This window comes from Hyperoodon ampullatus (genome assembly GCF_949752795.1).
Source record: "Hyperoodon ampullatus genome assembly, chromosome: 6".
In the NCBI taxonomy this organism is placed as follows: Eukaryota; Metazoa; Chordata; class Mammalia; order Artiodactyla; family Ziphiidae; genus Hyperoodon; species Hyperoodon ampullatus.
The window spans coordinates 18,196,173-18,223,767 of record NC_136919.1 but is presented as its reverse complement, the minus strand read 5'-3'; the positions used below and the strand labels follow the sequence as shown (position 1 = coordinate 18,223,767).

The following is a 27,595-nucleotide window of genomic DNA, read 5'->3' as shown; positions in this document are numbered from 1 at the left end:
TACCAATGAGGTGTAGTTATCAGTATGCTTTATTTTTAGATGGGGAAGGTCAGACTCAAAAAGGTAAAGTTCATTTAAGGTCCCACAGTTAATAGATGCTCGAGTCAAGTTTTACATCTCCTTGCCTGACCCCAAAGGACATGCCTGGCCAACTATAGAGTATAATCATTGCTATGACAGGAAAAGGACAAGGTGGCACCTTGATGGATGGAGAAAGTAGATGTTAAAACTAGCTTTTCTTGGGCTTCCCTGGTGGCACAGTGGTTGAGAGTCTGCCTGCCGATGCAGGGGACGCGGGTTAGTGCCCCGGTCCGGGAGGATCCCACATGCCGTGGAGCAGCTGGGCCCGTGAGCCATGGCCGCTGAGCCTGCGTGTCCGGAGCCTGTGCTCCGCAACGGGAGAGGCCACAGCAGTGAGAGAGCCCGCGTACTGCAAAAAAAAAAAAAAAAAAAGTAGCTTTTCTTGTTTCCAAGAAGCAACAGAATAAACACACAGAAGAGAACTTTTTTTTTTTTTTTCATTAGGTTTTGGACATTTAAGCAGATGAGGAGGAAGAGCTTTGCACAGTGTGGGCCTGGTCAGACCAGCATGGTTTCCAGGAACTTGTTGTTGAAATGCATGCTCCAGGCTGGACCCCTCTCTGAGCAGGGCCTTTCCCCACACCTTTCCAACGTGGCCTTGCCTGTGTTCTGATGTCCACCAGGACACATGAGCAGCATCAGGACTGATAGCTGTTTCTCCAAGTCCCGAACAAATACTTCTGTTCCTAGCCCAGGCTAGCAGTGTACAGAGTCAGCACAGTCTTCCTCTATTTTTGGAAGCCGGGCATCATCCACCTACAACTCCCTCTCATCAGTCTTAGGCCAAGTACCTCTCAGAATGAAATACAGGTTCTGGGAACATTAGGGTAAACAAAAGGGTTTAGCAAAATCCACAGATCTCTGGGGTCAGCAGTAGCCGTAGAAGTGCTGACTGTCTCCAGGTACCTTCACGATTTTGAAAGTGTGAAGGGCCCCTGGTTGGTGCTAACACTACTGAGATCACTTATCTAAATTTCTGTGGATCAGTCAGGTGCATTACTGGCCCATGATAGTGTCTCTTCTACATGATAGTGTCTCTTCTACAGATATTAGTTAAGACTCACAGAAGTTAAGTGATGGACCCAAGCCTCTGTTGATAAATTTATTCATTCATTTGTTCAGTCTTTTAAGAATAAGTGCCTTCTGCATGTCAGTCTCCATGCTGGCACTGTAATTGTGAATCTTATAACTGGATAGGAGGGCTGGTCTGAATAATAGCCCAAATAAAAATATAATTACAACCTGAAGATTTATTATTATGTGAGGTTATAATAGAGCATAATTCCCCCTCAAATTAAGGGGGGACATACAGAAGACGAGACTGGAGTTGTAGGCAGGGGCCATATTGTGAAGGGAGTTTCTGTTATGGAGTTTGGATTTGTTCATTGGGATTAGAGGACTAAACCAATCAGATCTGTGTTTCTATGAAATGGCTCTTGGTGCTCAGTAAAGAGAGGATCGAGGAAGAGTAAGAAAGTCCATTTAGAGGTTATTGCTCAAGTGCAAGCCAGAGATTATGATTATCTGTCTGCAGGAGAAGTGGATGAATTGGAGGAATGTTTTACAAGTAGAACCAGCAGGACTTGGAGATGTATTGGATGCAAGGGTTCTGAGAAGGAGCTGTCCAATGACTCCCGGGTTTCTGGTTTGAGTGTCTGGAATGAGGGAAATGTTATTTCCTGAAATGGAGGAATAGACTTTAATTTAGTGTTTTGTTAGTGGGTGGGGTAGATCAAGAGCTCCTTTGGAAAACAATGAGTTAGTGAAGTCGGCTTGCAGTGGGTGTCCTGATGTCACCTGCTTCTTTGTTCTTTTGCCTTTCTCCCTGTGGGTGGGTAGGATGGACTGGACTTGGTTGTATGGGCACCGATTCCTGATTTTTAAGAAAACAAGTAGATGAATAGGAACGAGAAGGAAAATAACAGCCGTCGGAGTAATTACAGATGTGGGAATAATGGAGGAATTGATCTCACCATGGGCATTGGCAAGAGGAGTGGACAAAATCCATTCAGTCTGTGCTCAGAGATGATGAGAATCCTCAGGACAGGACATAGTGGGTTGATGTTGTATCTGTTAAAGCAGGAACCTCAGACATTACTTAGGAGATGCTGAATTGGGGATCAGGAGATCTGATTCTCAGGCCAGCACACAACTGTCTTGCTGCATGACCCTGAGCAGATTCCTTCAATGCTTCGAACCTCAGCTCCTATCCCTGGAACAAAGTGGGTGATGATTCCTATCCATACAGTCTCACAAAGGGTGTCCTGAAAAACTAATGAGCTAATGGACTTGCAAGAACATGATGCAATGTGGGAGAACTATAAAGATTGAAATGTTCATGATTCTTCCTATTGTTTGGTTTTCATTAGGCTTGTTCTTGGCCAGGCCGGAGAGTATGTGTGAAAGACAAACACACAGACATGCACAGACACACTCATGAAACAGTTTCCCGTTCAACTCTACGCAGAGTTCAGTGCTGGATTAGAAGAAAGAAAAGGCCATTGCACTTTAATCTCTGTAGCTGAGCTAAAGAAAAAGAGAGAAAACCCATCAAAGTGCTGGCCCTGGAATCAGGAGACATGGCTTCAAGTACCGATCTCCTGAGATTTTGCTATATTACTGGCTCATGATTCCCCATCTGTGGGCACAAGTCCCCCTTCTATAAAATGAAGGCCTAGGTAAATGACTCTGAAAGTCATTTCCAGCTCTGACATTCTATTCAGACCCTCCTGGAGTTCTTACCTGCCCCGAGTATGTCTAATTCAGTAAGAGTAGAGGGACCAGGCTACATGTCCCGTGCGAGCTCAGAGACTGGCCATCTGTAAAGAAAGCCTTCCAGGTGCACTGGGGCCCTCAGAGCTCCTTCTTGACCTACTTTCTCTCTCTCATAGGGCTTACCGATTGTTTCCATTTGGGACAATTTCACAATGTACTGGTGTATTTTTCCTGTTCAGCGGCATTTTGACCTGACAGTGAGATACCAGAGATGGGAACTAGGTAACATTTGCCATATTATCTTCAGCTTCTTTGCAAGGACAGGCATGAAGTAGATGGTCAATAAACAGGTCAATAAAGGCATGAATGAATGAATGAGTAAATGCTTTGGCAGATCAATAAGTGGTCAGAAATTTGTGGTAATACAGATGATAGCTGGTATGTTGGAGGTCTTCCTTTAAACGTCTGAAATGGATTAGTTACCAGAGGGGCAAAAGGATCAAAGAAAATCTTACAGCATGGTCTCTTCTCCTCTTGGGACCACAATCCCCCTAAAGGGAAGGGATGGGGCCAGACAATGTCCGTCAGTCTACCATTCACTCCACAGGCATTTATTTAGTACTGTCTTTGTAATGGGCCCCGTGCTGGGCAATGAAGAACAGTCCCGACCCTCTGGGAGCTTCATCTAATTCATATGAGAAGGGGACCCCTAAGTGGTAACAAAAGTGAGAAAGGTGTTATGATAAGAGAAGCACAAGGACTAGGAAATCCTCACTCAGCTAAAAGGTCAGTGAGATCCTCCTGGGAAAGGTGGCGTCTACACTAAGGCCAGACCATTTAGCCAGGGAAGGGGGACTGTTTGCTCATGGCGGTTGAGGGGTCAATTCTGAGGAGGAGAGTCTGAGCAAAGAGGCCAGAGGGGTTGAGAGGAGGCCAGCAACGTCGGTTCTAGAGGGCCATGCTGAAGGGTCTGGACTTCATCCTGAGGGTGGTGAGGGGCTGTTAGGGGTAAGAGAGAATCCTGATCAGGTTTGGTTTTAGGACAGCTCTTTGGCTGTGTGGCTATCTGGGCAGATGTAGGGATAGAGGCACAGACTGTCAGTGATGAGGCAGGTAAGACAGTGTTGCCAGCACTGAAGTAGAAGATGGCCCTGGTCTAGGGTAGTCAAGGTGGGAATGGAGAGAACTGGATGGGGCTGAGCAGTATTGATGGGATGGATGTGCCCCATGACGGGTCAGAGGGAGGAGGGAAGTGAGTGGGTCCTAGAAGTGCCTATGTTGTTGGAGTCACTGAAACGCATAATGTGGAGATAGAGGGATGTTTGGTTTGGGATGAGAGGAGGAGGAGTTCAAAGCTGTCTTCCCGTTATCAGTCTGCGGATTGGTGGGGGCAGACAGCTACAGTTTGCTTTGAGCCATAACATTTCTGTGTACAGATTCAGGAGCAGGTGAGGCGAGCTTGTGCATGTGCACGTGTGTGTATGTGTGTGTGTGTGTGTGTGTGTGTGTTTTGGGGGGTGGGCACACGAGACCTGTGAGACCACCTGTTTTCATCATGCATCGATTCTCAAAGTGTTGTCCAGTGTTCTTCAAGGTCCCCTGTTGGGGTCGTGGGGTTAATCTTCTGCCATACTAATACCTATAACATTACAAGGCATGGGCTTTGTTTTCTACCCAGGATTAATCATTCACTCATGGACTTTAATACAAGCCAGACACCATGTCACTGTGCCTCATGCAAAACAATGCCAGTGGCCCCTTCCATTTTAGTGCTGCTTTCACGTTCTTGTTGTCAGAGTGGGAAGTAGGTTTTTTGCCTCAGCTTCAATATCCTATAAATGGAAAAGTTTGAATTCTTCCATCCAAGGATGTTAGTCACAAAATGCCAGGAAAGCTGGACTCTGCCATGAACTTTCTGCATGACTTGGGGCAACGTATTCCCTCCTTCTCTGGGCTCTAGCATCCATCCCACAATGAGACACTGAGCCACCAATATCCAACGCCTGATTTCTACATTTTTGTGTTTCCTTCTTGAGCTAAGCTCCTCATATACAAACTCAGTCCCCAAAAGCTTTTAGCAGAGAGAATTTTGAGGTGCTCACACCTCCTCCTGTCTAGGAATTAGACTCAAAACCTCTCAGACCTGGAAGGAACATTGAAGCACTGACACTCTACAAATGAGAGAATTGAGCCCAGAAAGGGGAGCCCACTTCATCAGTCACACAGCCCTTTGATGCCAGAAGAGGGAACTGAACCTAGGGCTCCTGATTCCCAATCCAGGTGCGCATCCCCCAACATCGCGGAGTGCTGGAGTTTGGCCAGACCTTGGGATTCAGCTTTGAGCTCAGTTCTCTCTGATCATGAAGTCGTCTCGTTGGCTGCTCAGGGTGAAATCATAGCGCGCTGACATTAGTAACGTCATGGCAGCTGGTGCTGGTGAGGGGGGTGGTATAGGAAATGAGAGAACGCATTTGGCCAAGCTCCGGGTCCACGTGACCCTCCAAGAGCCCTCATTTCAAAACAAACTCAATCTTTTAAGTTCAAGTTCTCCCCTCTCGTCAGAAACGTGACTTCCTGCTTCTAAGAAGCCAGGCTTACAAAAGGGCTCAGAAGACTTCGCGGACATCAAATAGCTCTTACAAAATAGCGTTTTGATGAGTTAAGTGTAAATGAATCAGAAACATAAGGATTACATTTTCCCCAAGCGCACATGGGTTTCAAAATTCGAGGGGAAGTGTAGTTTGCTAACTGCATGCCGACTTTCACCGAATCCAAAGCATTCGTGGGGAGGGTGGGGCTAGGGGGGCGAAGAAAGAGATGCCCAGCCCCCAAATGGTTTTAGATGTGATGCCAAATTCAAAAATGCTGTTGGGCTCACCCTCTGCCAGTAATAAAATCGCTGGCCACCCAGAGAGGCCACAGGAAGGAGAAGGGAGGCTGCTTTCTCCACTGGCCCCTGGTCCTCAACAACTGTGTTCACTTAGTGCCGCTCAATCACCAGCTGTCACTGGGTCCCTCTGTTGACTCCTGGCCCCCGTGTGGCCTCCATTTTCACACGGTGCTGCATGCCTTGTTTACCTCCGACTATATCTGGTGTTTTGGCTCCCAGGGGTCTTGGCGACCGGTCAGTTTGTCACAAGCCCCTGCTCTGCAATCAAGAGACCCGTCCATCACCAGCAGGGGTGTTTGGGGAAGCTGTCACACATCACCTTTGGTTGCATTCAGGAAAAACAAGAGTCCCTTGTAGTTCTTTTCCTCTCTCCTTTCTTTAATGCTATACAGGTGTGGCGTTTCCCCCAAACTGGTAAATGTCTTCCCTTCAAATCTCAGCCTGACACAACCAACCCGTTAACTCTCAGGGCTGCTGTGACCTTATCCCAGGATTTGAAACTCTGAATCTTTTATAATTTCCACATTGTCCCCCCATTCTTTCTCTTGTATTTTATTTCACTGCACCAAGAAAGTAGAAAATCATTTCAGTTGGTGGTAAAAGATGATTAAAACAAAATAACAAAGGCCTTGGCTGCAAACTGTTAGTTTTATTAAATGTGCTACTGAGTTTTAAATTGGTACCAGGGCAAATCTTTGTACAATTATATCCAAGGCTGCTGGAATTAATCAGTTGCATGTATACATTTGCTCCTTCCTGAGCCTTCTACAGAGTGAGGGCAGCACTGTCAGTCTGAAAAGAATGAGCTGTGTGTTACCTGTGTGAGAGGGGTGGACCCTCGTCCCATTGGGAGGGATACACATGCCCAGTGGATTCTCAGATCCCTGCCTTCTCATTCTTCATTCATTTAATCCAGACCATGGGTTGGAGCTCACAGTGGTCACCAGGAATAATAGTGGATGGATATTGTAAGACCAAAGTCCATTTTCCCAAACAAAGATTCTTTTCTTGGCAATGGAATCTCACCATTCTGAGATGAAGATTTTATTAAAGCAAAGCTTTGATTTCCACGTGAATGGAAAGGGCCGCAGTCTACTGAGTGCCGGTCCGGTAGGAGGGTAGGTGGCAGTGGAGGGAAGCCAGGCTGTCTAAAGACCTGGGTGCTGGTTCAGTGTCTCGACTACTGCTAACACATCTAAGTTCTGACTTCTACAGCTGGAGGTGTGGGACTTGGGAAATCACTGCATCCAGTCCCCTGCTTTTACAACAGTGGGTTTCCATCCCTCAATGACTCAAGCCCTGATATCTCACCTCAGAACTTTCCACCATCTACCTTACACTCTCAACTGACCATTCTCGTAAAACTTTAGCACTTCCTTTGGCTTACCCTGCAGGCCAGTCTTAATGCACTGTTCTTTATCTCAGAAGGTTAACCTGTGTCCTGTTCTGTGCTGTTCCTACTGCCCAGAATGCCATGCTTATCACTTATGTCTTGACATTTTCCCCATGTGCACTGTCTCAGACTATGAATTCCTTCAACAGATATTGTTGGAAACCTAGCCTGTGCCAAGCGCTGTGCTACGTAGAGAGATGTAGCAATGAAAGGCTAATGGTTTTTTCTGTCCTTAGAGCGCTTAATGTACACCATGGAAGACAGGCATCTGATTACAACAAAGGGTGTGAGTTTTATAATAAAGTATGGGGGGATATGGACACTTGTACAAGGAATCAACCTAATCTAGGTGTCAGGACTCTCCCTTTCTCATCCTTCTAACCACTATTGGGCTCTCCTCTCTGTTGGTGCTCTTCAAGCTCTGCCTTGAATTACAGTCAAACTGTACTTGGCTTATCCTTCTCTTTTGCCCATTGAACTATTTGAGATCAGTGATGGTGGTATCTTCTTCATCTTTGGAATGACTCCTGCCAGAAGCTCCATACATGCTTTTTATTTGAATTGCACAAGGAAAGCAAGGTCCAGAGAGGAGAACTAATTCATCAAAAATCACAACCAAAGTTAATGGAATAACCATAGTCATTTTGCCTGATGTGGTCCAGGTGACATCCACAGTGATGTCAAACTGCCTTTCGTGTTGTCCCTTCCCAAGGGCAGAGGATATTCTCTCCTTCAAATAATCAACAACAGCCCTCTTCCAATAAAACATAAGACCAAAGTACCTCTCAACCTAGAACAAAAGTACAGTGTTCTCTTAAGAATTCAGGGTGATACCCAAACAAAATTGGAATTAAGGAGTATATTGTTATCACATGTAGGAAAAAGCAGTGTATGTAACCTTAATGTATGAATGTTAAGAAATTCTTTGGAGAAGACTACACACAGCTTCAGTCATTCAGTGAGGAAGGATATTTTGTTGTAAGTTTTAGTTCTTTTTAATCAAAATAGAATATGACAACGTCTAGCATAGTGCCAAAACTTGGTAGGAACTCAATGTATTCCTGCATCAGTCCATCCCATGGGCAGATATTTGGTCTTTCTGCTTTTCCCCCAAACCAGTTATCTATACTGCTACCAAAATGGTCTTCCACAAAACAAATATTATTATGCCCTTTGACTCAAAAGCCATTTCTGTCCCCCTTCTCATGGCTTGGCTTCTCCTTACCCCTCCTGTCAAGCCAGTATACCTTCTTTGAGAAGTTCAGACTCCTCAGCCTGTGTCTGATATTACTCGTGCTCCCTACAGACCCCTACACGTTTTTTTTCTTTTTTTACGTCTTTATTGGAGTATAATTGCTTTACAATAGTGTGTTAGTTTCTGCTTTATAACAACGTGAATCAGCTATACATATACATATGTTCCTATATCTCCTCCCTCTTGCGTCTCCCTCCCTCCCACCCTCCCTATCCCACCCCTCTAGGTGGTCACAAAGCACCGAGCTGATCTCCCTGTGCTATGTGGCTGCTTCCCACTAGCTATCTATTTTACATCTGGTAGTGTATATATGTCCATGCCACTCTCTCACCTTGTCACACCTTAACCTTCCCCCTCCCCATATCCTCAAGTCCATTCTCTAGTAGGTCTGTGTCTTTATTCCCATCTTACCCCTAGGTTCTTCATGACATTTTTTTTTCTTAGATTCCATATATATGTGTTAGCATCTGGTATTTGTCTTTCTCTTTCTGACTTACTTCACTCTGTATAACAGACTCTAGGTCCATCCACCTCACTACAAATAACTCAATTTCGTTTCTTTTTATGGCTGAGTAATATTCCATTGTATATATTAGGCTGCGTTAAAGCCATTCATTTTAATGTCTTTTCTTCCCCAAAAGCCTATGAGCATCCTAAAGGCAGGACTATATTTTACTGATCTTTGAATCCAAGAAACCTAGGAAAAGCTGGGACAACCCAGTGAATGCTATTTGGATGAATGAATGGATGAACAAATGAAATGATATAAATATATTTATCCAGAATTTGAAAAAGTAGTCAAAGCCATGAAAGTAATTAGCTAGCATAAAGCTAACTAGCTGGGTTTACTTCTCCTATGCTCCTTTTTTCATGAACACTAAAGATGAAGTGATATTGACATATTTGTGATCTTATATTCATAGAAAATTATATGTGTTTGTGTATGATTATACATAAAAAGATACATGAAGGGTTGCTGACCAGAATGTTCTTGATAGCTGCCTCAAGGTGATGGAATTTGATATAATTTTACTTTATTTTAATTATTTTACATAGTGCTTTAATTTGTTAAAGCAAGTATAGGTAACCTTTATGGATAGAAAAAAAATAAAGCAGTTGGGATAATATACTATCCCTTCTTAATTAAAAAAAAATATCGGCTGTCACCTAACAATATGTTAGTGCTTAAGCTATTTTGCTCTATAATTCTACATAAGAAATAAAATCTACTTTAGTCTGAGGTGCAGCTTCCTAAAAGACTTTAGGACTATAAGGGGGAGCTTGCCTTATCTTCAGATAGTTGCAGTGTTCTGTACTTGACTGGATATTAATGCATTGCTCAGTAGCATGTACTTAGCCAAGGAGTCATCTCAATATCATGGAAAGGTCAAGAGTTCTAGAGTCAAACAGCGTGATTTAAATTCTGCTTTATAATTATTATCTCCCTGACCTTGGGCAGATCACTGAACTACACTGAACCTCAAGTGCACAATGCAAATGATTTCTACCTTACAGGTATATTTTAGAAATTGTATGTGGAAATATGGTAGACTAACAAACTAAAAATATTTCCAGTACAAACCTCTATTCCAGATAAAATACAACTGATATAACTAGCATCCCTTAAAATGCATGACTGAGATCAGAGAAGTCAAAAAATGTGTTGCTAAAGGCAAAAAAAAATGGAACTGAGAACTAGACAGGTAAGCCCTGAATCTAGTTTTATTGATGTAGTTTGGATAAGGGAGAGCCATCAGTTTTGGCAACTGAGTGGATTGAATATGCTTGCTTATTCTAGGAGTGGAGATTTGGCCCTGAAACTCTGCAGGGTGGGGACTTATAACTAAAGGCTTCAAAATAAGGTTAGGACCTCTGAAAGTCTACATGCTTAGTGAAAGAGTATACTAGGGAAAACATATCTATGTCTATGTCCTGTACCTCAGAAAGATTTGAGGTTTGAGTTTACACTGCTTCGTATGGTCTGGGAATGCCTAAACTGAAAAGCTAACTGGAAAAAAAAAAAAAAAGAAGAAGAAGAAGAAGAAATTGTTCTAGACAAGTAATGTTCCAAGGGTACCTAGAAGTTATCCTCTGAGGGAGGATATAGACTTGACCTTGGGGACACATGATTGTCACAGATTAAAACCCAATGAACATGAGTTGACATGTCAAAATTAAAAAAACATAAAAATATAAGAGTAAGGGTCAGAAATCAACATCAGAGTTTTTATTAAATTTTGATTTTGATAATAAGTATGCATATTTGTATTTTAGTATAACCAAAAAAAGAAATATAATTAGAAAATATAGTCTGCAAAAATTAGATGGATGGACTAAGAAGGGCTAAAGAGTAGAAATAAAGAAGTCCAATACACCCAAATGAAAGTGAGAAAGGGGGAAAATAAATAAGCAGAGAAAAATAATGATAAATGGAAAGCACAAAGAAGATGGGAGAAAGAAATCTAATATACTAGTCATTACACTAATCAGATTAAAGTCTACTATGAAAATGAAGACTCTCAGGTTGGATTTAACTAAAGCTAAGTTCACTGAAAGATAAAAAGTAAAGGAATGCAAAATATTTGCCAGACAAATACTAACCAAAATGTTACATTAATATTATTATCAGGCAAAGGAAACATTAAGACAAAAAAAAATTCTAAGATAAAGAGTTCACCATATAAAGATAAAAGGAAGTTATATAATGATTTTGAGCTTGGATATACCAAATAACATGACCTGAAAATATATAAATCAAACATGACTCTTACCTAAAAGAAAGTGATAAACCCATAATATTATGATATTTTAACATACCTTTCTCCATAATTAATAGAACAAGCAAACTAAAACAATGATATAGATGATTTTGAACAACACAAAAAATATGTCATCTGATAAAAATATGTAGAACCCTGCTACTGAATTAAATATAAATATTTTCTTCTAGGATATGTAGAACATTTTTTTTTAATTTACCATGTCCCAGGCCAAAAAATGGATCTCAGCAAATATCAAAGAATCAGTATCACATAGAACAGTATTTCTGTCCACAACACAGCACATAAATATATAAACAAGTAAACAAGTGGACAAGTAAATAAATGAAGAAGATAAAAATTTTTGGTCAATTAAACGTATGACAGAAAAGCAAAAATCTTACACAAGTTAATAGCAGACAGAATTTATCAATGTATTAAAACCCACACACTCAAACAAACACACGCATTGTGTCAAAGCTGGATTTTCCTAGAATAAGATGAGACTTTAAAGTTAGATGGTCTATGAATGTAATTCACAATACCAGCATATGAAATGATGTTTTAAAATAAAATTGTCTTACTAGATGCAGAATTTTAAAACTCTTAATAAAATCAGTTCCCTTCATGATAGAAAACAAAACAAAACTAGTAACACCATTGGTTCTACCTAAACCAGCTTGGTGAGAAATACCAACAAAATTTCTGAGGATTGAAAAGGGAGAAACTTGGGACTTCCCTGGTGGCTCAGTGGTTAAGAATCCGCCTGCCAATGCAGGGGAAAACAGGTTTGATCCTTGGTCCAGGAAGATCCCACATGCCGTGGAGCAGCTAAGCCCTTGAGCCACAACTACTGAGCCTGCACTCTATAGCCCGCGAGCCACAGCTACTGAGCCCACACGCCACAACTACTGAAGCCCACGCTCCTAGAGCCTGTGCTCCGCGGCAAGAGACGCCAACGCAATGAGAAGCCCGTGCACCGCAAGGGAGAGTAGCCCCCCGCTCGCCGCAACTAGAGAAAGCCCGCAGGCAGCAATGAAGACCCATCACAACCATAAATAAATAAATAGATAGATAGGTAAATAAACAAAACTATCATTATCCTCATCTGTAAGAGACTACAAAGAAAATAAGAATCAACAAATTACTGGAATGAATAAACCAGTCTATGAGAACATATGAATAGAATATCAATTTATAAATTATTTTTTGTCAGCTGTAAGACATGAGGATACAAATATAGATATACATGCACATGTGTGCGTACATGTGTGTGGATGGATAAATAGATTAAAGCTCTCATTTACTGTAGTACTGACATCTATAAAATGCTTAGAGTTAGGAATATATCCCTAATAAAAGATCATCACAATTTTTATGAAGAAAGCTTTAAAACTTCACTGAAATCATAAAAGAAGACCTAAATAAATAGATAAACTGTGTGTATAAATGGGGGATACAATGTCATAAAGAAGTCTTTTATCCTCAAATGCATCTATAAACTCAATGAAATTGGAATTAAAATCCCAACAGGCATTTCAAAAAATGAAACTAAAATTTCACATGAGAGAGCAAAAAGGGTCTTTTGATGGAGAAAACCAAAGTATAGAATGGACTTGTAGCATAAATCGACTTGTTTAAAACTATGGAAATTAAGACAGACTGCTATTGATAAGATAATAGGAAAAAAATAGACTAATGAAACAAGATAACCCAGAAAAAAAAAACTTATCTAAGTTCTGAATGATATATGGCAAAGGCAGCATCACAATTCAGTAGTGAAAGGATTAACTTTCACATAAATAACGTCAGACAAATGATTCATCCCTATTTGGGGGGAAAACAATCCTTATCACACATCATTTTAAAAACTATTTGTAGTTGATTGAAGCCATACATATAAAAATAAAAACTTAAAGCTATTGAAAGGAAATAGGGGAGACTATTTTAATACCTTGGAGTGAAGAAACATTTATTCAACAAGCCATGAAAAAGACAAATCAAGAAGGAAATGATTAAAAAATTTTATTCAACAAAACAACCTAAACAGAATGAAAAAAACAAAACAAAACTAGGAGTCACAGACTTAGAAATGGTATTTGCAGAACTTTTCATTACAAAGGATTAGTATCCAGTAACTGTAAATGTATGACATATCAATAAAGAAAAAGAACCCGATTTAAAATAGGCCAAAGTGATGAACAAGCAATCAGCATGCTAGAAACATATGTGGTCAGCAAACACATGAAATGATACCCAGGCTTGTTGGTAATCAGGGAAACACAAAGTAAAATAGTAATTAAATACCATTTAATACCCCTCAGATTGGCCCAAAATCAAATGTTTGGTGGAATCAAGTGCAGCCAGGGACCTGGAGCAATGGGAAATCTGCTGGTAGGTGTGTTAATTGGTACAATGATTTTGGATAATAATTTGGCAATATCTAATAAAGCTGAAGATGCAATTATCTTCAACCTAGCAGTACCACTTTAGATATATTTCCTTCAGAAACTCTTGCTTTATATGCAAAGGAACATGAACACAAATGTTTAAGGCAACATTATTGGAAATAACAAAAAAGATTACATAATAATGATACTACTAATAAGAGAGATATAACCCAGGTGCCTCTCAGGAAAGAATGGTCAGATGTAGTATGTTATGATCATACAGTAAAAGACTTATGTCAGTGAAAATAATGAGCTAGATCCACGTGCAGATCTATTGATCATCTACGTGATCAATATGTATGATCTCAAAAGCAATGCTTGGTTAAGAAAAAATAAAGCCAGATGCATAATAATAAATGTAGTATTAAAACATCTAGGAAGTTCAAAACATGCAAGACAATACGTACGTTCAAGAAGTATAAAAACGTTCATGGGAGAGAGGGAAATGGGATACAGGAAGAGCACACGGGTAGGTTGAAAACAAATATATAAAACAGTATATTTTATTTCTTTTACACCAAAAATAAAAGATATGGAGAAAATATCGCAAAAGGTTACAATTTGACAAAGCTGGGGAGTAAGCGTACAGACATTTGTTATAGTGTTCTTTGTACTCTTCTATGCGATTAATATATTTTCTATTTAAAACAATTGTAACGGCATGTATAAAGTCCCTTAGCACATCATCTCAGGCTCAAAAAGTGATCGTTTCCTTCTCTTCCCATTCTTGGCTGGTGGTATACAAAGTGCCCAGGCATTACCCTCTCACCCTTAGTCCAAGGCAGCACTGGAATACTTGGGCTCTTCCTAAGCCAGAGGCATCCTAGGTGGTCCCCCTACTGTGTCTCCCAGCTCAGTCAATCTGGGTGGTAGATCTTGAACGACACCCATTCTCAGTGCAGAATTTTAACTGCTGAGGCAGCTTCTAGCTTGTAGAAAATCTCACGGCAGAAAGATGCAGCACTACATTCCTCATTAAATTAGAGCTGCTCGTCACATTCTTCCCAGATTCCCATTTTGTAGATGAAGAAATGGATGCTCAGAGAGAAGAAATGGCTTGCCCATGGTTAGTGAGTCAGTGGTGGTGTTTAAAAGGATGTGTGTCTCTCCTGACTTCTAGAACTTTCCAACTGGCCTTTGTATGGATACTCTACTTGATTCCAAAACTAGGTCTTTTAACTTCTATTCTGCTGTATTTTCCAGTTTATAACAGCTGTGGCTTCCATCTCCAGAGAGCACTGTCTTGGGATGGAATTAGACTTGGCTCAAGTCCCTGCCCTCTGACAAAAGCAGTGTGACTATAGGCAGATAGCTTAACCTTCCTAAGTGTTAGTTTCCTTATCTGAAAACTTTTCATAGTAATTATTCAAAGGACTGTTGTTTTGATTAAATGATAGTATTCATATGAAGGCATAGTGCCTTGCATATGATAAATAGGAAACAAATGGAAACTACAATTGCTATAATTATTGCAGAAGGTGGAATATCAAAAAAGTATAACACAGTTCAGTTACACAGACTATTTGGAGACATAGAGTGTGATAAATGAATGCTATAATATGGAAACAATAGGAGGCCAATAAGGAGTAATCAAGAGGCTCAGAGAGAGTTTCCTAGAAGAAGCAAAATGGAATATTTCCATTGTGCAGTGAGGTTCTCCCTCCTTCTCCTATTGTACTTTCATAGCTCTCATTTTATCTTCACATTGGTATGGGAGAAGAATCATATATCTTAATTAAAAGATAGAAAAACAGACTGAAAGAAGTAAAGTGACTTGCCTGTAGATTTCAGAGGGGTTTTTAATTGACCTATCATGATATTAATTACACACCATAATTTTAAGAAATAGATGTTTTTGCCAAAAGCTAAGTCATGGGGTACTTAGGCTCCTTAATAACATACATATTCTTAAGATAATGATTTTATAATATGTAACTAAATTTTCTATAAGGTTGTGCTCCAAATTTGATACATATTACCATCAATACATTTTCTGAGGAGAAATACTGAAAAATCATACCACTTAGGAATGGCAGTATTTTTGTTTCTAATTGCCAGAAATGCAAACCTAAGGCAGATATGTCATTTGAGACATTTGTGAAACAATGATGGTTAAACATTAAAAACATTTAAAAAAAAGAAGTCATACCAAGGCTGCAAAAAAACAACCCTTCAAAATAATCTCATCACATTTAAATACTGTCATTTAAATTTACTAGCTAAAAACATGAAATTAATGTGAGATGCAGTGTGAAGAATTAATGATTACATACTAGTGGAGGTTAGCTTTTTAAATAAAGATAAAATAAAATGGCCCTCAGAATTCTATGAGAGAAATTAGAAGTGATGAAACTAATCATGTTTCAGATGAAGTGGTAAAATTTTAGTTCCAAACAGAGTAAATAGGAAGTTTCAGCTTGGTAGCATGCTCCCATCACTGCACTAAATGGGGAGATATTGAGCTGGAGAGTAGCTTTGGATCTAAGAATATTCTGATGGTTCTGGAAAGACTGGAAAGGGAGATGCTAGAGGCAGGAGGGCAGGCCAGAGGCTGCTTCAGCCATCAAGTTTGGGATGTAGGTGGCAGCACGGGTGCAGAGGGAATGACATGGAAGCTGTTGGGTGGGGGAAATTGACAAGGCTTAGGGTCTGCCTGGATGTGGGAGGCTCAGGAGGGGAAGGAGTTCAAGTGACAGCATAAGACTTTCCAGATGGTTTTCAGAGCAGCTGAAAGGAACAACTTGACATAAATGTCCTACTTTTAGACCAACCATGAAATAGGTCTTAACCTCCAGCAAAGCCTTCAGAAGCCACTACCCTGTCCTTCTGAAAGAACTCTCTTCTACCTTAGGCTCTTGAGAAAAGAGCCCTAGTTTAGCATTAATGGTAACTTGAACTTGGAGAACATGTAGTTTTATCACAAGAATTCTTCAGTGGAAAAATATAATCTTTTTAATAACATTTGTATCCTGTTCTTTCTTCCCTAGTTTTTTATGAAGGGAGTGACTTGGGCTTCTGTTTTCCTATGTGAAAACTTGGGATAACAACCCCTGCTTCAAAGAGCCACTCTCAGGCTTCTGTGAGATAATGATGCATGTGCCATGCACACACAGTTTGTAAGGAGGGTTATTAAGGTTTCTCTACCAATCAGATATGTTCTATATGATGCTGGTGGGTAACAAGGAAGACAGTAGTGGAAGTTATTGGGGGACAGATTTTGCCCCAGGGTAAAGACAAACCTTCTGGGATCCAGAAATTGCAGACGTTGAGAGTAGCCACCTAGAGAGAGAGCAAGCTGCAGGCAATGAGAGTGTTCTAGCCAAACGATATGGTAGAAAAGAGACTTTCCATCAAGCTATGGCACACATGCTAGATGGTGGCCTCATCCATCTTCATGGGTTTACCAAACCAAGTTTATAGATAGTTATCTGTCACTTCTTCCCTTCTAGGAAAGAGAGCCTGGCATAATTCCAGTGAGTGAGAATGTTGATAATACAGCAATAATTGTAACGGGTTAACATTTGTTAACTATCTGTCATTGGCTGGGCACATAGGTGCTTTGTGTATGTTCTTACATTCAATCTGTGGGAAAATGCTGTGAAACTAGGTTTATGACTAATTTGAAATAGGCTCCTGCCTATGACTTCTCAGCTGGCAAATGATGAAGCCAGGATGGAAACACATGTTTGCTTGCCTCACAGTGGTGTTTATTGAGACGGAGGAGGAGGGAGAGGAGGGAGGGCAAGGTATGGGGAGGAGGAGAGCATTCACAAATATTAGCAGAGCACCTAAATATTATCATCCATAAATCATTTGGACACACACCACAAATGAGAAGCGCAATGTAGAGAAGTAATTTTCACACTCTCACGCTTTTCCACAGAAGTGCTCCGTCGGCTTCAGACAGTGACCATATGCCCCCAGTGGCCTGGGAGGTAGCCTGAAGAAACGTCTTTATTTTATTCCATAACACGGCCATGACTGTTTAATATAAAATGTACCTCCATATTTTAGAGAAAATTAATGTACAGTAGAATACATGTCATCTTTATCTTGTACCTTCATGTGTCTCTGGGAAAATCACTCTTCCCCCTGCCACAATGTTCCAGCTTTAGAAGCATTATCTGAACATGTATACATTCATTAGTCTAGAGGTGGTTAAAATATCCAGTAAACTTTTTTAAAGGCCTATAATTATATCAACAAATTAGCATGTCGGAGGTTTACAAGGCACCGGTTATTCATCATTCATACGTACAGTATCTCAAGATTTTTATGCATTTCATCCACTTAGTTTTCATTGACAGAGTGCTGCTGGAATCCCCAGGGACTTCTGGTCTACCCTCAATATTCCTGTCTGCTCCAGCACTGCTAAAACAAACTCTCCTTTGGGTAATAAGCCCAACATTCTCAGGAAGGCTGTGCTCCTCACCAGCCTCGTTCAGTGCTCATAAACTCCAGCTCATCCTTGTGTTGAGAGTCAGGAGACGTTGTCTGACTGTTGTCGCTGCACCTGCTCTCTTATTGGACTTATCCAGACAGCCCTAGCCCTCAGAGCAGCTGAAACAACAGATGGGCAGGAGAACTTGAGATGCTGTTGACACTGTCCTTTTGTTTATGGAATCCCCCCTCACCTCAACTCTGGAATCTGATAGGAATTCTCTTGATGACCATTTTGTGTTTTTTCCCATGACACATGTTTATTAGTAAAAAGTAAATAATTGGTGTAGAGGGAGATGAAAGAGAATAGCATTTCCTTTTGAAAATGGTCAAAAAGGAAATGAGGATGGTGATCTGGTCATGTGGATAAATGTATCTTTGCCTTGGAAGATAATTGGCAGTAGCCAGATTCCTTTGATGGCAGGGGAATTCAAGCAGGGAGATGAGAGGGGATAAGACGGGGAGGGAGGTAATCTGGTGTAAGGTTGAGTGTGAGGAAGGTAGAACAGGCATTGCTCTAGGAGGTCTTGAGAGCAAAGGAGAGATGCAATCTAGGCAGATTGGAAAGCTAGCAGGAACCAATGCCTGGAATTGCGGTTCCAGGACAAGATGCCCCTTTGTAAGGAGTGAGATTGTTAAACCTGAACTAGGGATTAGGGAGGCAGACCGCAGGATGTAATTTAATGTCATATGGTTGTAAGCATTTTGCTTAATCTCTCTCTGCCTCAGATCCATCATCTGTAAAATAAACATGAAACGACTAGTACACATGTAGTATTGTTTTGGTTCTCAAATGAGAAAACACATGGAAAGTGCTTAGCCCCAGTCCTGACATTCAATTAATAGACGCTGCTATTATTATTATTTTAGTCAAGAGTGAGAGGCACAGGGAGAAGCAAGTGGCAGGGAGGTGGAGAATCACTGGATGTGAAACGTAAGGAAAGGGCTTGCTTGCTTGTAATGGGGTTTCTGCTCAGATCTTAAAAAGAGGGCAATAGATCAGACAGTGCCCACAGAATCTCACATGGTGCTTTCCTACCTCTGTGCCTTTGCTTCTCCCATTTATTTTTTCCTGGATGGCGTTCTCCCAAACACCTTCATTATGGGCCACATACCATACAGTTCTTATCCACCAGGGTTAGTGTAAGGGTTAAATTAAAGATTAAAAAGTACCTAGTAATATTCACGGTACTATGTCATTTTAGTGACATTTAGATACTACATTTTAGTGTAGTCCATCATGCATGGGAGAGTGCCTTAATCACAGTAGACATTAAAAATTATTGAATAACTAACTTATATGTGGAATCTAAAATACGACATAAATGAACATATCTATGAAACAGGAACAGACTCACAGACATAGAGAACAGCCTTGTGATTGCCAAGGGGGAGGGGGGTGGGGGAGGTAAGGATTAGGAGTTTGGGATTAGCAGATGCAAACTAGTATACATAGGATGGATAAACAACAACGTCCTACTGTATAGCACAGGGAACTCTATTCAATCTCCTGTGATAAATCATAATGGAAAAGAATATGAAAAAGAATATATATATGTATAACTGAGTCACTTTGCTGTCCAGCAGAAATTAACACAACATTGTAAATCAACTATACCTCAGTAAAATTTTAAAAAATAAAATAAAATTATTGGATAATTAAATGTGCATGTGATATCAAAAACAAGCAAGACTGGTAGACATGTACTCAAGGGGATCCATTTTGTCTGTCCCCAGCCTTGCATCTGTATAGTTAATAGTCTTCTTTATGTTTTCCAGGGATCTAAATCTTGGCAGTGTGTACCAGTACTGGGTCATCACTATTTCAGGAAACGAAGAGAGTGAGCCATCACCTGCTGCCACTTACATCCATGGAAGTGGGTACTGCGGTGATGGCATCATCCAGAAGTAAGTAGGCCTAACTAAAGAGAGGAGTGGGAGTGATGTTAAGTAGGCCAAGACATGGTCAGGGTGCCAAATAGAAGAGCTTATGGGATACTCTTCAGGGTTGAGCTGTGAGTTTCGAGGGATCCTCAGCAGTCTGCCAATTTGTCTGCAAGCAGTTCGCTGGCCTCAGAGAAAAAGCAATGATTCTTTTTTGAACAAACACGTTTCTCAAGCATGTAATACAATATAAGATTTCCGTAGAGCTACCATTATGCACTTACTACCAGTATGCTCTTGTTCCTAGTTGTTTTATGTGTACTACAAGGATTCTATTAGTTTTTTCCACCCCAGGCCACATTCACTTAACAGGACACAGTGCACCTAGGTTAAAACACTTTTACATTCTTTGCTGGTTACCATTTACATTTCTTAAAACTGCATGCTTATTTATTATTTCTGTTGTGTTATATCAACAATTTACAAACTGGGTCAGAGCCTTATAAAAACAGCAAAATATTTCAACTCTCTATAATGTTGAAACCGTAATAGTAAACAGTACTCCAGAGTGAATATTGAATGTGATTATAAGTTCAGGGAGGCAAGTGTAAAGATTCCACACGAGCAGCCAAAAAAGGAAGAGTGTGATTAGAAGATATAAAGCTGTGTGTCTAAAAAATGGATTTTATTGGATCATCAGTCCATCCATCCCCTGTCCACAGGGCAAGATGTTATGCAACTGAGAAATAGTTGCAAGAAGCCATCAAGACTTTTGCATTGTTGGAAAAAAAAAAAGTAAATCTTTGAGGTTTTTTTCCTCCAGAATAAGCACAAAAGTATTTTCGGTCACTAAATTGAATGGTTTTCTCCCTAGAGATGAAAAAGAGACCAAGAATCATGCACAATTAAGTTCCTTATTGCTAAAATTGTGTTCTTTATTGTGAATATAGTTACTAGTCACACTATTGCTAAGGGACTTTTAAAACTATTGGCAGATTTAATGATAAACGTTACGTATGGAGATGACACAACAAGCTATTGGCAAAATTCCTTTATTAAATGGCACTGTTGGGTGTCACATAATATCTATGCAACATGGAATTGCAATGACTATTTCTGTAGGGGGAGGGGCACTTAAAGAGAATTTGTTTCACAGTTGGATGAAACCACTGATGTACAGAACATGAATCGGCTCATAGGTATAGTTCATATATGAAAGAGAAGGGCTTGGTGACTATTTCTTTTAGTTTATCATTGACACTAGTGCTTGAGGTCAAGAGCAATTTAATTTGGTGCTGAAGATTTTGTGGTGTGTAATATACACTGGAAACCTGCTATGGAATGAAAGGACCAGATAGGAACACAGCAAGGATGACACAGTGATGCAAGGAGAGAGTTTGTACAAGAATACCCATCTGCACAGACATCTGTTATTGGCCAGCAGTTTGCTTTCTGATCGTGACTCAGCATTGAAGGGAAAAGTAGATGTCGAGAATATGATCAGATGCGGGCCAGTGAGTTACAACTGCACAACTTACTGTGCAAAAAGATAACAGTATGTGTAAGATTCTGCACCCCCATACACACTGAAGTATGCCAGCTGTTACAAGAAAGGTACTAAGTCAAGTTTCTGAAATAACGAATGACTTTTTTTTAATGTTGACATCGATAAAGGCCAGTAATGATTATTTGCACAATTTCAAGTGGCTTGCTGAAGTGATGTATCTCAGGGATATATATTCATGTCTTAAATGTCCTGCATCCATAATTTCAAAGCTGAATTATCTAAATTTTCCATACGGAGGAGATAATATAAGGATTTTTAAGGGTTGAATTGTGATGCAAACCACCTGATAGCCAAGAATTTGACTCCTCAAGCATAGAAGATAAAACTCCTCGCTTGTCAGAGAATGAAATTGATGGCGTGCTGTCATGTGTACTTAAGATCCTCCTCCAAATGCAACAAGCAAACATGAAGATATGGTTTCTGGTGCTTAATGTAACAAAAGTGGGCAAAGGGAAGATAGTCACTGTTTTCTCCCACATTAAGACATTGACGTCTAGCTTTTGATGCAGCTGTTGTCTGATGGAACCCTGAGCAAGACAGTCTCCAGGGAAAGTGCCCTATCATTTGTGGGTACAAGATTGAGCTGCATATCCAGAATATCCAGGGAACAGTCACGGTCATTGCTGACAACGCATGATTGTGATTTGGGATTTTCTAATTTAGCACGAGGAATAAAAAAAGAAACTCACTAGATGTAGGAACTGATCTATGGTTCAGTCTATCCATTTTCGAATCAGATATAGGTGCACTGGTAAAACACTGCAAACAATACTATTCTTCTCACTGATCTAAAACTACTACTAGTAGTACTAGTAGTAGTAATTTAAATAGTATTCTTAACAAAGATTTTTAGTATTTTTTTACCTAGAATTACTATCCTGCATAGACATCAAATACGTGTTGAATGGCCTGCAGGTACCAAATAGTTGTTGACGTACTTTGCAGAAAACTGAATGCAGCTTCTGGATGATTCCCTAGGCAAATAAATAAATAAATAAATAACTTTGAAGGAAAGAAAGGATGCCGTCTTCGCTAACTGGATTTTTCATGGGATGATACATGCTAATTTACTGTACATATGCAAAGGAATTTACAAATAAATACAGATAGACTCAACACTCAGTGAGGGCCCTGATGAATGAAAGCACTGGATGAGTCTTATAATGATAATTATAAATATTTATTGAGACTCTACTAGGCAGGAGGCACTGTGCTACATTATGATCTCCTTGGGTCCTTCCAACAACCACGTGAGATAGGTCTTATTACCATACTTTACGAAAGAGACACCTTGCACACAAAGACTAAAATGGTTTTCTGAAGCTTACACACCCAGTAAGGAGCAAGACCAAGATGTGAGCCCAGGGCCCAGGTTCACATCTGGATTTACCATTGCCTTGCTGTGACTGACAGCCCTACAAAACTAACAAGTAAAGGAGTAACCACGTGCTATCGGCTCTGTCCCAGACACTGTGCCAGGAGTCAGGGTGCTAGGATGACAAAGACTCTGTCACATCCTTTGGCATCTTCAAGCCTAGGATAGAGTGCTCTCAAGTAACAGGCAAAGGCAGTCAGTTTGACAGGTGCTCTGATAGATGGAGCCCCTTGTCTTTGGACTCAGAAGATGGCCACCCACTCCAGCCTGGGAGGTCAGAGAAGGTTTCTCAGAACCTGTCTATCTAATGACAGATCTGTCATGCCTAGAAGATATTTGTGGTGACCCTAATGTTTTGCTTAAACCAATAGAACATATTGTTTGGGTGGTGAGGGAACGGGTTAGAAGTGTTCTTTGTGGCTTAGGGAAGCCAGCCCAGGTTAAAAAAATTAAAAAAAAAAAAAGCTCCCCAGATAACCCATGAAATAGCTAAGAAGCACAAGGCCACCACCAGTTTCCATTGTGCAAGGTTTACTGGCAGAGACTAGAATATGGGCCCAGCTTGGAATATATCAACAGAATTCTTTTCTCATGGGTTTGCAGACAGGAGAGAAATTGGGTGGCTCTTCAGAGATCAATGCAATGTCCTAGTCATTGTAAGGATTGATTACAAGGCACCATCCTGCTACTCTGACACCTCCTAAAAGCAACAAACATTTCCCAGTGTAATTGCCCGGGTGAAAGGCAAAGTCTGAGGCTTCTTCCATGCTGGGACAGGTCCCAGCTGGTCTCTGGGGATGAAGGGGCAACTGCCACACACTCTACGGAGACCTCCCAGGACAGGTGGGTGGGCATGGGAACTGTGACTCTCTGAGCATCTACTGTATGTCGCACGCCGGGCCAGCCGCATTAAGTTACATTCCATTTTTGTACCAACGCTAAGGAGTAGGTGTAATTATCTCCATTTTAGCCCATGAGAAGACTGAGATTCAATGCCCCGAACAGCACTGTCCAATGGATTTTTCTACAATACTGGAAATAGGTTCTGTGCTGTCCAATATATTTGCCACTCCCTACATCCAGCTATGGAGGACTTGAAATGTGGTTACTGTGACTAAGGAATGGAAAGTTTAATTATTTTTTATTTTAATTGATGTAAATTGTCAAAGATAGAAATATCAGAGAGAGAGAGAGAGAGAGAGAGAGAGAGAGAGATTAAGGGACTTGTCCGAGATCACACAGTTTGGAACATGGGGCTCTAAACCCAAGTTTCTGTCACTAAAAGGATGGGAGGGACTTCCCTGGTGGCTCAGCGGTTAAGAGTCCACCTGCCAATGCAAGGAACACGGGTTCGAGCCCTGGTCTGGGAAGATCCCACATGCCGCAGAGCAACTAAGCCCGTGCGCCACAACTACTGAGCCTGCGCTCTAGAGCCCGTGCTCCGCAACAAGAGAAGCCACCGCAATGAGAAGCCCATGCACCGCAACGGAGAGTAGCCCCCGCTCACCACAACTAGAGAAAGCCCGCATGCAGCAACAAAGACCCAACGCAGACAAAATGCAGTTAAATAAATAAATTAATTAATGGATGGGAGTTTTCCAGAAAGTGGTAACCCATCCAAACTTTCAGTTGTTACTCCTCCTTCTCTTTCCCTAGGTCCAATTCAGAGAGCATTGCTCATTTTCTGCCGATCCTAACCACTGCAGAATCATCCTTAGGTGATGGAAATAATTCCTAAAAAAAAAAACGAGAGGAGGCATTTTTATTTCTTAACAGCATAGGACACAGGCCTTAGAGTTCTTGACACTATGAAATGACACACCCAATGGAGAAGGCAGTGTTTTCTGATCTAAGGAAGATCAAACCTGAACACGTGGATGGAAAAAATCTTTACCTTTAAGTGCACTGGGGGTATGGGGATAGGGCTAAGGCAGGGCATAGTGAAGAACAGCATTTATACTTTAGAGACTCCAAAATTTCCTTCAAATCCTCAATTTTAAAGTGGAAGTGATGGGTCTTCCCTGGTGGCACAGTGGTTAAGAATCCACCTGCCAATGCAGGGGACTTGGGTTTGAACCCCGGTCCAGGAAGATCCCACATGCCGCGGAGCAGCTAAGCCCATGCACCACAACTACTGAGCCCGTGTGTCACAACTACTGAAGTCCGCGTGCCTAGAGCCCATGCTCCGCAACAAGAGAAGCCACCACAATGAGAAGCCCACGCACCACAACGAAGAGTAGCCCCTGCTCAATGCAACTAGAGGAAGCCCACGTGCAGCAACAAAGACCCAACACAGCCAAAAAGAAATAAATAAAATATTTAAAATAAATAAATTAAAAAAATAAAATGGAAGTGAGATTTCCCAGATACACTGGAGCAAAGTCTGTGCATCCGTTTGTTCATTCAGTCATCCTCCCGTTACTCCCATCTGACTTGCTAACTTAACTAAGGAGATCTCAGCAAATGGGTTTGAAGCAGGAATTCTACTTTGTCACCAGAAACACAGTAAGGCAAACATAATAGAATCTCACAAATTCACCTTGTACGCATCTCATTTGGAAGAAACAGGAGACTCAGACAGGGAAAGGGACTTGCCCGAGGCCTCACCAGAAAGTTCATGGCCCCGGAGAGGGACTTTTCCATGTCCAGCTGTGGGTCTGAAGCTGATCTGACAAATTTCCCCTCTATATCCCTTCTGCAGAAGCCAAGGTGAAGAATGTGATGACATGAATAAGATCAACGGAGATGGCTGCTCCCTTTTCTGCCGACAGGAAGTTTCCTTCAATTGCATCGGTAAGTCTTTGTCCTTTCTCTGGGCCTGGCTGGAGAAGTGGACAGTGCAGAATGGCTAGTCAGTTACAGTAACAGCAATAGTTATAACTAAATGATAATTCCCTCCTTTATATGACACATATGTATTGAGTACCTCCTAGGGGGCCAGGCACTGTTTTAGGTACTAGTGAATACAGCAGTGGAAACAAACAAATGGCAGGTATCCCTGCCCTCATGGAGCTTATGACCTCCTAGATGATGGTGATGATGGGCAACCCTTTTTTTTTTTTTTTTTTCTTTTGCGGTACGCGGGCCTCTCACTGTTGTGGCCTCTCCCGTTGCGGAGCACAGGCTCCGGACGCACAGGCCCAGCGGCCGTGGCTCATGGGCCTCGCTGCTCCGCGGCATGTGGGATCTTCCCGGACCGGGGCACGAACCCGTGTCCCCTGCATCGGCAGGCGGACTCTGAACCACTGCGTCACCAGGGAAGCCCTGGGCAACCCTTTTGATCAAGCTTTACCTTACATACATTATGGCTCTTCTTCATGCCAACTTCCAGGATAATTATTAGCATAGATTTTTAAGGCTTTTATTCTTACTTTAGAGATGAGAAAAATCAAAAGCCAGAGAGATTATAAAATATGTCCAGAATCACACAGGTTAGGATTGAAGACAGAACCAGGACTCGAAACCTGATTTTGTCCGATTCTCACACACAAGCTCAGTTCATTTTGCTATACAACCTCTAGCCAGGATCTAGTCTCTCTGAGTTGAGGAAAGAGAAATAGCAGACCAGCAGACCAGCCTGTGTTTAGAAAGCAAATGTCCTTTTCCCACCTTTATGGAGTCAGATGGGAAATTTGTTTTCCTCTGCCTTCCCTAGGAGTCTGGCTGATCTTGTTGTTTTAGCCCCACTTGGGAGGCCCTGGTCAGCCCGGGGCTGGTAAACAGACGGGGGGCTGGGGGGCAGGGATGGAATTTTGAGCTGGCCCAGATGAGATCATGCTTCCTTTAAGATGCAAATCGATACCTGAAGATCAAAGGTCCCCTGGCTAATCCCCTGGGCTGGAGGTGAAAACTAATCACAATTCATTTGCAAGTACAAAAGAGAGAGGTGTTCCATCTAAGGAAGGGATGAAAACGTCAGTGGGAAGATTTCTCACTGAAAGGCAATTTTCTAGGAGGACTAAAGGGGAGGAAATGTCATCGGTTCCTCGCGTTTGCAGCACATTGCAGGCGAGCTTTTAGACCTTTCTTCCCCTGGTCTATTGTGAGCTCTGTGAGGTTTTTTTTTTACCATGTATCATTTACCTTGTATTCCATTCTCAGACACATTTATTGAGCACCTACTATCTCCTTGGCACCAAGTGTGGGCTGAGCAGCACAATAGAGGTGTCCCGAAACTGTTCGTGGCTGGAAAGAAAGGAAGATATGGAGGGAGGAAGAACAGGCAGTTTCCCGTCAGGGCCTTGGGTTTTTAAAGGGCAGAAGATTTTTTTTTTCTCTTCTTTGTTGATTTGAGAATGATTCCTAATAAAACCTTGCTATGAGCCTAGTGGTAGGGGTGGAAAGAGCCTTGGACTAAATTTAAGAAAACCAGGATCTCTGGTCCCAGCTGTGCTGAGAACTTGCTGCTTGAAGCTGGCCAAGTCACTCCCCTAGACTGGACCTCAGCTTACCTCCCGTAAATTGAAAGGATTGGGTTAGGTGGTCTCTCAGAGCCTTATCTGCACTTTTGTTGTACGGTTTCCAAAGTGAGTGACGATTTCTCATAATCGTGAGTTCTGCTTGAACCAACTCCTGCCCTTCATCCTCATGACACCCAACATTACTGTCAGATCTTGCTGGAAGATGTCCACCTATTTTACTGGCCCTAAGATGGCATGTGACTTAAGCGCTTATGGGAAGAAGGTACGATGTGGTTAAGTTAGGATATGGTACTGTCCATGGAACAGATCTGCAAATTACAATCCTTGGGCCAGAACTGGCCTCCTGCCTATATTTGTAAATAAAG

General features: G+C 41.3%; 1 protein-coding gene across 1 annotated transcript in view; it reads left to right on the top strand.

Annotated features, from left to right (window-relative positions):
* PAPPA (pappalysin 1) overlaps positions 1-27,595 on the top strand; it is a gene marked incomplete at both ends in the record, with an annotated part of 252,378 nt that overhangs the window by 92,343 nt on the left and 132,440 nt on the right. Inside the window, 2 exons of the mRNA XM_079706315.1 lie at positions 19,763-19,891; positions 25,511-25,602. Of these exons, the coding sequence (XP_079562441.1) occupies positions 19,763-19,891; positions 25,511-25,602 (221 nt within the window). The remainder of the gene's footprint in view (positions 1-19,762; positions 19,892-25,510; positions 25,603-27,595) is intronic.